At 53.4% G+C, this 9,714-nt stretch overlaps 1 protein-coding gene across 3 annotated transcripts in view; it reads left to right on the top strand.

Moving 5' to 3' along the window:
• The first annotated feature begins 2,654 nt into the window (after positions 1-2,654).
• Positions 2,655-9,714, top strand: part of CCDC9B (coiled-coil domain containing 9B) — a 29,512-nt gene continuing 22,452 nt past the window's right edge. The window contains exons 1-5 of one of the 3 annotated variants that reach the window (XM_027662130.1): positions 2,655-2,931; positions 5,088-5,201; positions 5,590-5,694; positions 6,407-6,469; positions 6,860-7,021. In XM_027662130.1, coding sequence (XP_027517931.1) covers positions 2,911-2,931; positions 5,088-5,201; positions 5,590-5,694; positions 6,407-6,469; positions 6,860-7,021 — 465 coding nt within the window. In that variant the 5' untranslated portion in view covers positions 2,655-2,910. The remainder of the gene's footprint in view (positions 2,932-5,087; positions 5,202-5,589; positions 5,695-6,406; positions 6,470-6,859; positions 7,022-9,714) is intronic. The other 2 variants (XM_027662128.1, XM_027662129.1) reach the window with 2 other exon arrangements.

The following is a 9,714-nucleotide window of genomic DNA, read 5'->3' as shown; positions in this document are numbered from 1 at the left end:
TGCAGGATACCCTCGCTGTCTGAGGGACTCTGTCAAACTGCTGCATGTGGGAAATGGTGCCACCAACGGCCTGAGAGAGCAGGACTGGTGTGCTGCAGCCACCGAGGTGGGGGGGACCGTGTGAACAGGATTCAGTGAGTCCTGAGATAGGCACAATCTTGGGGTTGACACTGCACTTCAGAGCAAACCAGGGGTTTCGACAGTTTTTGACAAGCCTCCAAGCTGGGGACAGCCGTGGTGTTACTGCAGCCCTTCCTGGCCATGGCACCAGGAATAATCAAATGTGTGTGCATATACATAACCCCACAAATCTCAGCAGGGTTCTGCTTTCTCTGCTTTCTCCTGTGACAGTCCCAAGGGCACAAACATGTCCCCAAACCAGCTTGTTTTGCCCCAGATGCCACTCCCTTGGCTGGGCCCTTTTGCCCCTGGGTTTCCGTGTCCGTCGTGTTCACTGAGGGTTCATCTTCTCACTGATCTCAGATGATGATACAGAAATAGATTCTTGTCATTTGTGCCACTCAGACATGGTAAAGGACAGCTGAGACATGTCAGCTCTTTGTGTTGAGGGAAGGAGCAGCCGACGCTGCCCTAGAGGGAACTGCAGCTCTCCAGGGACATCACTAAAGGCAGAGGTATTTTAGGGATCTTCCTGCCTGCTCATGGACTGCTCATTGCTGGAAGAGCTTGGCCACCCTGCTGATCATGGCAGGGGCATAGGATGCCATGGCTGTGAGGCCTGGAGAAGCTCCTTGTGAGCACTTGGCTTAAGCCTTCACAACTTGGGCCTGACAGGGCCCTCCTCAGCTACTGGGGTCTGTGGGCAGCACAGCGGACCCTGCACGTGCTGTTCCCCCTGCACTGTGCACAGAACCTGGCCTTGGACTTTGGGATAATGGTCTCAGCTTTAACCTGGACCAGGTGTTGGCAGCATGTGCAGACTCCCCGAGGCCAGGAGCGTGGCCACCACACTGACAGGATAATGGGCAAAGTGTTCTCATGAACGCTGACTTCCTGACTCAGCCCAGCAGCATCTCCCAGGGCTGACCTTGTCCCTGCCACCAGCCCAGAAAAAGTGGGACATCACTCCACCCTCACAAGGGACTATGTCAAAGTCAAACCCTGTGTTCCCAGGACAAGGAAAAGCTCCTCATGACTCTGCACTTCCTGCACTGCTGTGTCCATCACAAACCTCCTGACAAGGACTTGGGCTCTAGCAAAGCTCTTGTGTCTTTTTCCCAGTTTTCCACACACAGCAGTCTTCATTTCCTTCATCAAGCCTGAATCCAGGGGCACTGCCTTGGAAATGGTTTCAATTTTCTTTCATCATTTAAGTAGCTACTAATTAATATGGGTCAGTCTGTCCCTCCAAGTGCTTGTACTAAGCCGTGCTTCCAGCTCCTTAGTGCCTTAGCCCTGATCTCCAACGGCCTGAGTCATGCACAGAGGAGGAACCAGACTCCAAGTTCTGCAAAGTCTTTTGCAAGTTTCCCTTGAACCACTCTGGGTTTCTGGCCAGACTTCTTGGATTTTGTGAGCAGATGACCTGCTCAAAGGTGTTAGAGAGGACAAGTACCTGCAGTGGGCTTCCTTGGGTTGTTTAACATGTGAACATAGCAGGGCCCACATTCAGGTTGGGGTGTGCACCAGTCCTTGGGTGACAAGACCTTCCCTGGTGTGCTTTCATCTCCTGTTGGCCTCTCTCTCGATCTGGGTTCCTCAGGACTGAGAGAAAGGGCAGCCAGTGTGCACTGAGGGAGGAGCAGCACACGGCCAGGACACACAGCTGAGGTCACTTGGTTTGTTCAGCCTGGAGGAGACTGAGGGCAGAGCTCGTGGCTGTCTGCAGCTCCTCCCGAGGTTCAGTGGAGGGGCAGCACCAAACTCTGCTCTGGTGACCAGTGTCAGGACCTCAGGGAATGGCTGGAGCTCTGCCAGGGCAGGGTTAGGTTGGATCTCAGGAAAAGGTTCTTCCCCCAGAGGGTGGTCAGGCACTGAACAGGCTCCCCAGGACAGCGGTCATGGCCCCAAGGCTACCAGAGCTCAAGGAGCATTTAGACAATGCTCTCAGGCACAGGGTGGGATTGTTGGGGCTGAGCAGGGCCAGGAATGGGACCTGAGTGATCCTTGTGGGTCCCTTCCAACTCAGGACATTCTATGGTGAGACAAGGGTTCACGTGACAACCCAAGTCCCAGCAGCTGAATGCTGTTCCCCCAAAGCCCCCCTGCTACTGGGACTCTTCTGGGGGTGATTTCGGCAGCTTTCAGACAGGGACTTAGGAGGGTCCCTCTCCTTTGGCTGTGTGCTTCCTGCATCGTGCCAGCTGGTGATGCCCACCCCACAGCACTCCTCTGCTCCCTCCTGAAGGACGGGCCCGGTTTAACAGCAGAGAAATCATTCCTGGAGAATGCTGAAATTAAACAGAAAAAGGCAAGTCTGAGCCCTGTTTTCCAGGGAAGGCTCGTGCACACACTGGCGCTCACAAGACGTGCAGGACCCCAGATATTCGCCACCCGCCAGGCGCGCAGCCAGCCATGCATAACAAACAACGACCCCGTGAATGGCCACGCAGCCAAGCCAAGCTGTTTGCCTGAGCCATCCCACATTGTTCGCCCGGCTTTTCCCACTTTGAACAAGGGCTTGTGGCATCAGGAAGTTAAAAGGAGTCAGGAGGGGGGAAAAGGGGGAGTGTTTCTTTTAAAAAGAGAGTGAGATTGGAGAGGAGGACACAGGCACTCCAAACCCTGTCTGTGCTTGGTATATTAGGCAGCCAGTGCTCTTGGCTGTGAGCCCAGACGAGGCTTTTGTAATCAAAACATGATCTTGTATGCTGTGCAACCAGTGCTGAGAAAGGCCGTCTGATGGCTCTCCTCTTTTAGCTCTGCTCTGGAATCCGCCGGGCTGCGCCGATGTCCAACATGCACCGAGCTGTGAGTGCCGCCGGCGCGGGGCCTGGGAGGGGCGCGGGGCCGGGGTCCCTCACCCGAGGGGCCACGCAAGGACTCGCACACCCTGCAGGGTGGCCTTGCGGTGGCTGTCGCTTTCTTGTTGCCTTGCCTCGCCTGGCTGCCAGCGGGCAGGGGAGCAAACAGCCGTGCTGCACCACGGGGACGGTGCTGGGGGCGCATTTTGGGCGCTGGGCTTCGCGTCCCTCACTGGGGCAGGGTGCGGTGGCCGGCTCGGGACAGTGTGCCTCCCGGGAGGTGGATAACAAACAGAAAGGCAGGCAGTGCTGGATGGTGTCTATCCCAGCGAGGGTTTCAGCTGCAGCTGTCAAGGAAGAGGATATTTCTTAAAAAGAGCGGATGCATTTGCTTACGCAGGAGAGTGTTAGCAAGGGCCCTGCTCCTCTCTCCTTTCCCTCCCCCCCCGCCCCCTGCCTCGCTCGCTCTCCCAACCCTGCTGCCTCCAAGGCCTCGCTGCAGAGGCAGGCGATCGTGGAAGTGTGTGGGAAAGCACTAGGCGCACAGACAGTGCGGAGCGGAGCGTCCCTCCAGCCCCCGAGGAGCTGCGTAGCTGGTGTGTGCCACTGGGGAGAGGGGCTGGGACACAACGGGGTGTCGTCATTCCATTGAAGCACGAAGCCGAGAGCTTTCCATTTGCTCCTTTTGTGACATTTTTATTTGCAATAGAATGAGGCCTCTCCTTCTGCGGCTCTGCCCTGCTGCTGGGGAGGCTTTGGGTTCAGCCGCTTGCTGATTCAAAGCCATCGCACGTTTGTGCTGCCAAAGCCATTTATAACTCAGCCGCGGTGACATACGGGCACCTTGGCTCCCCGGAAGAGCTTTACGCCGGGGAGGGCACGGTGGGGCCACTTTCCATCCTGAGCATCAGCCCGAGCACGGGCTGGGCCGGCGGGTTTGTTCCAGAAGCGGAGCAGAGGGCACGGCCCCTGCTCCCGGCCGGCAGCAGCAGACGAGCAAATGCTGACTGGGCTGAAGTGGACAATGGGTGAGCCCCTGGAGAGCCCGGCGTGGGCTCCGCTCGGCGCTTCGGCCGCGGGGCCACCGCCCGGCCACAGCCCCAGCATTTGCTGAAACGGGTTGTGCAGAGAGAAACACCTTCATGGCCTCGTCAATAAAGGCCAGGAGAAGTGCTGAACACCAACAAAACTTTCCTTCCGGTAACTTTGTTTCCAGCTGGAAGTGGAAAGACCCCCCCTCCCCGTGACAGCAGCCCTTTTGCAGCATAGACAAAATGCTGACAAATGGGCAGAGGGAGAACGGCCTGACAGGCGTTTTCCATCTTTTGCTCTGGAAAGAGAAGAGCACAAATACAGTCTTTGCAGGAATTTTTAAATTCTTCCCGATCTGGCAGCTCTGCCAGTCCTCCTTCAAAGGAATTTGAAGATGAAAGGGGTGTGTTTGAGGGCAGGCACCACTTTGATCCCACCCTCAGCAGCCAACACCCCAGCACTCAGCAAACAGCAAACCCGCCAATTTAGTGCTCCCAGAACAGCTTCTGTTCAGGTGAACACTGAATTCGGCTTTAATCAGCCTTGCAAAATGCCCATGGAAGTGTATCCACCCACACAGGCAATCTGCTCACCTGCTGTGTACCCAGTGATGAAGGGCAATGGAAAAGCCAGTCTTTCTCCCACAGATCTTGACAAAACTCCATTGTCCAGCAGGAAAATGTGTGGAGGTGGTTTAAATGTCCCTGTTGTCCCACCTGGACAGAGATGTCCTGCAGAGATCCTCATCAGCATTAATTTTCATTAGACACTGTTGTCACTAGAATTGTAAAAACTCCCAGTTGTGATCCCCTGCAGTAACCAAGGTGCTCTGAGTGTCTGTGGAGGACATCTGAACCTGTGCCTGAGAACAGCCAAAAGGGAGGATCATTTACTGCATGCAGCTAAGCAGGATGTTAGCCCTGCTGCAGTGGGCCAGCAGCTTTTTGCTCAAACTACCTCACTGCTAAACAAAAACTGTAAGAAAAAAAAAAAGATCAGTTCTGTCAGGAAAAAGTCAGAGAGAAGTGGTGGGGAAGGATTCTTCCACTTCCCACCCTGTCCAGACAGAAGGAGCAGGTTTCATCCTGTTGCTGTGATGACTGAGGAGAACTTTGCTCCTTCCCTTTCCAGGATGCTGCTGTGGATGATGTTGTGTTAAGGAAGAAAGAGCAGAAGGATGTTGAACTCGATAAGAAAATCTTGGCCTTGCGGAAAAAGAACGAAGCGCTGATCCGAAGGTACCAGGTGAGTCCACAGGTCCTTCCCTTCCCCAGCTCTGACTCGGGGTCCTCAGCTCGCAGTGTAAAGATTGTCAGCACTGTCAGCGTGACTTTGTTATACAAATACCATGTTTATATTGGAAAGCTCTCGGAGCAGGTGGGCACAGCTCTGCCCTTGGCTACGGCTCCTGAGTTGCTTTGGAGAACAAACAGTGATGCCTCAGTGCTGCAGCATCTCCTCTCCCTCCCCCTGCCACCTTCCTCTGTCTGTGTCCCACAGCTGGGACACAAGTTGGGCCACTCCCTCTCAGAGGGGGAGGTGTGTCTGTTTAGCAGAACTCCTAAACAGGAAAACAAACAACATCCGTAGACATCCAGGACAGGCTGGTGGTAAGGTGAGATCTGTGTTTCAGGAAATAGAAGAGGACAAAAAGCGAGCAGAGCAGGAGGGAATGGCTGTTACCTCCAGGAGACCCAAGCAGGATGGACTCACTATTACCATCACCAAAGCTCACAACGTAAGTGCTGCCTCTCCTTCACCACGGACCAGCTCTCACTCCAGTCCTGCCACAGCAAAGGGACATTTCAGAGAGAGAGACTCCACAGCAAAGCCCTTTGAGGCACAGGACACAGCTCCTAAGCCCTGAAAAGGGTGGGGAAACTCTGCAGAGGTGTGTGCTCAGAGTGATTTTAGGTGCTGCACATACATTTCCAGCCGTGCCCAGGCACTTGTACCCATGCAGGCAGAGTTACCAGGCAGATGGATGGGTGTGTGAACAGGCACATGGCCCTGGACAGGTCCCAGGTGTCAGCATCATTGCAAATCCATAGGCAGACTGTACCAATGGTGTGTGTGTCACTGGAGGCATCAGGAATGCCACAGGCTGGGGGAACTCATGGTCTCCTTAGGCTTTGGGAGTGAACAAGCAGGTGGCCCTGGGCCAAAGGCTGTGAGTTCCAGGCTTCTGTCCTAACTGAGCCAAATCTGTGTCTGACAAGCCCTGTCCACCCAGCCTGGCAGCGTGGGGCCTGGCAAGCCACCGGCCACTTCTGCCTTCACCCCTGGGCCAGCTCCTCTGCCAGGGCTCACATGGAGCCCACTGAGTCTGCCCAGCCTCCTTCCAGAATTCCTGGGTTCTTGGATCTGGACCAGTGCTCCCTTCCCACCCCGGCCTGGCCCTCGCCTCTCCCGGGGCGTGCTGCTGCTGCACACATTTTTCTCTCATACAGGACCTGAAAGATGCAATTACCCAGACTGAACACTATGGACAAGATAGCCCAGCCCTCCCGATGGTGAGCACCACCCTCAGCCATCCTTCTTGGCTTCCAAGGCCACCTCCAGCAGGACTTAGGCTTTCCCGAGCTAACTCAGAGTGCGGCACAAAGAGCTGAGGATGACATTTGTTTCCCATAACTCTGGCATTTTAGTCTGAAATGTCAGATTTGTAAGTGCAAAGGTCTTTTCAGCCCCGCTGTAATTGTGAGTTTTGCTGCCGAGCAGACAAGGAGCCCCTTGTTCTCCAGGAATGTCACGGCACCCTGCCGGGCACAGGGAACTTCCCTGGGGCAAGGTCTGCCTGTTCCGCAGCCACCTCCCCGCTTGTGTGCAGGTGTGTTTGGGGAAGGGAATCGCATCCCTGAGCCAAGGGCCTGGATTTGCTCACAGAAATGTTCGTTTTCCAGGACAAAAGGGTGGTGAGTGAGAAATGGGCAAGCCCCTGTCCTACGAGCCCTGGGTTCGGCGTTGGCAGTGAGGAGGAGGAGGAGGAGGAAGCAGATCATATGTTCACATTCAGGATGGGGAAGAGGATGCAGCTGGCTGTTACCATGGACAACAAAGCAAAGGTGAGCAGGGAAGAGGATTCCACTTACACTGTGGCCTCTTGACTTACAAAGGGGCTTGTGTTCTGCCTCTCACTTGAGCTTTGTGCCCAGCATGTCACATCCAAAGGGAATAGTTCCCTTCCTCCTCCTTTTCTCTCATTTCTCAAACCTTCAGCACAGCCTCAGTTTTCATTTCGGGTTGCCACACTCTTCCCTCCCCATTTCTGATTCCCAGGGATCAGCCCCTGGGCCTTGCTAAGCCCCCTGGTGGGTCCCCACACCCACCCACGGGTAACCAGGTCCCTTTCTGAGGGATCAGTCACCTTGTTGCCCTTCTGGGCCACTCTGGTGTTAAACTGTGTTGCTGTGATTGGAAAGGGGTTGGAAACAAGTGGGAGCTCAGACAGATTTAGCTGCATTATTCCCCAACTATTCCCAGGGAGGCAGTGATGCTTGGTGGTAAAAGCAGCATCATTTCTCCCTGATACTGCATTCCAGAACATCCTGAACGCAGAAGGAAAAACAGAGTGAGATGAGCGTCGCTTTCAGCTGCCAATGAGATGGGCAGGAAGTGTGACCCAGTATTTGCAGACTTAATTAAAAATTGTGTGAAAAGGCGAAAGTAATTGAAAACACTACTTCATTTTTTAAATCCCGAAACATCCCCTCCTGGGCACTGCCCCATTCCTTGTGGAGCCTGTGCATCCAGATATAATGATTCTTGTCTCTGTCACAGCAGCGCTGGGAAAAGGAAAGTGGTGGCAGCAAGCGGTGCTCCCGTGGGTCCCCTTTTAGGCACAGTGACGTGTGGGTTTGTGGCACTGAGGTCCAATCCAAAGCCATTCCCCAGGATAAGGAAGAGAAGCCCCACCCTTCCTGCTGCCCCGGACGTTGGGGCAGGAGTGCTGCAAACCTTGGCTGTCAGCAAAAGGCAGGAGCTGTTTTCTCCCTCTGAGGCAGCTTGGAAATGTTTTCCTGATTTTGTGCCTCGAATGCCTGTTCATTTGTTTCCCAGTGACCTAGTTACCCTTTCTTTCCAGGGAGAAATAGGCCACAGTCACTGTGCCATTAGAAAGTCATTTTATGTTACCTTGAAGGAACTGAATCGCTTGGGAAAAAATGCACCTTTCTGAATGATTTTTCGGGAGAAAGAGACAGAGAGGCCTCTCATTCCCTTTGTTCCAGACAGAGCACCAGGAGTGTGAACATCCCGTTCAAATGAAATCTCATTCCAGCACAGCCAAACCCTCTCCTGATGTGAGGGGGGAAATTGTGTTTTTTCTCAGAACAGAGGGTCCCTGAAACCTCCAGCTGTGACTGTAGTGTAGGGACCAGGCAGTCCCTGCCCCTCGGCTGCAGTGTCACAGCCGCCTGTCACGTTGTGACACCTACTCGTCTGCCTGTGGCAGATGCCAAATGAGTTGTGCCCTGAAATGATCAGCTTTTTGTGCCTCAGGAACAGACCTTACCCTCTCTAGGGCTGGCTCACAGATGTCAGAGCAGGAGCCTGCCTTGACCCCGACACGGAGGTCGGCACGGACGGTGCTAAAATGGCACAGGACACCTCGGCAGCACGTCCTTGCTTTGAACCCAACATGTGGCTTCACTTAGTGCAAGAAAAGCAGAAAAGGCAAAGGTCGTCCTGGGGGCAGCAAAACTTGTTAGGAGCTGCAGCTGGGACCCAAAAGTAGAGCTGTACATCCTCAAGGGGATGTGTAACAAGGTTCCCACCGTGTCCACACAGCTGGGACAGGCAGGACCATCAGCAGCGTGGGGACCACTCCTCCTTTCCCCTGCATCCTCTGCTGGGCTGCCAAAATCACCCAGATGTGAAAGATGAATAAACCAGAGGCTGAGGCTCTGCTGCTGGAAATCCTGCAGTGTCTCCTCAGACATTTCTCATGTGTTAGGAGGCTTGATGACTGAGAAGCCATAAAAAAGGTTGTGCTGACGGAGGCTGTGCACAGCGAGGCTCCCTCCACGCCAACATCTGCACTCCTGACAGAGCTGAGGGGAGATGAGGCTAATGTGAGCCTTCTTGGTATCATATGTCATGGCAGAGTCCTTGATTGCAAGTCTTCACTACAAATCAGAGGTCAGGGTGTGCTGTTTGTTTTTGAAACCAAGTTCGTAGCAACAAAGAGTTCCCAAGTTTCACTGAAGTTTCCTTGGAGATTTTGAGCTCCTTTAAAATCAAAATTCCAGAATACGTGGAGTCCCAAGGAAGAAAACAGGAAAACACACCATCCTTTACAGAGGGAAGCTGCTGAGGTTCCTTCATCCCTGGTAAAGTTGAGCAGACTTCATACAGATGAAGAGAAAAGAAAAAGATCAGAGATAATGATGGAGATGACATAGTAAGTCTCTCATTTCCTTGTAAGGCAAAAAAAAAAAGGCACATGATGGACCTGAAAGATGATACTTTTAAATGAGAAGAAATATGTCTTTTTGCACAAATGATGTGCTCATGTTGTGGAAGTGATGGTTGAGGACATTGGCAGGGGCTCAGCCAGCAACAAAGATCATTAACAAAATAGGAACCATATGGAAATCCATGCAGGGAAGTCATGACGCTGATACGGACAGCTGGAAATAATATCTGAGAGGGGGAACTGCCCTTGCTCAAGGAGTTTATATATCAGTTTCCTAAACTATTCCACTGCTGAATAAATCATTCCAGAAATATGAACACACAATGACTATGAAATGATAAA

Source organism: Corapipo altera, unplaced genomic scaffold (genome assembly GCF_003945725.1).
Source record: "Corapipo altera isolate COAL_440 unplaced genomic scaffold, ASM394572v1 RXGC01000072.1, whole genome shotgun sequence".
Classification (NCBI taxonomy): domain Eukaryota; kingdom Metazoa; phylum Chordata; class Aves; order Passeriformes; family Pipridae; genus Corapipo; species Corapipo altera.
The sequence above is the reverse complement of the archived record's forward strand: the minus strand, read 5'-3'. Positions and strand labels throughout refer to the sequence as shown.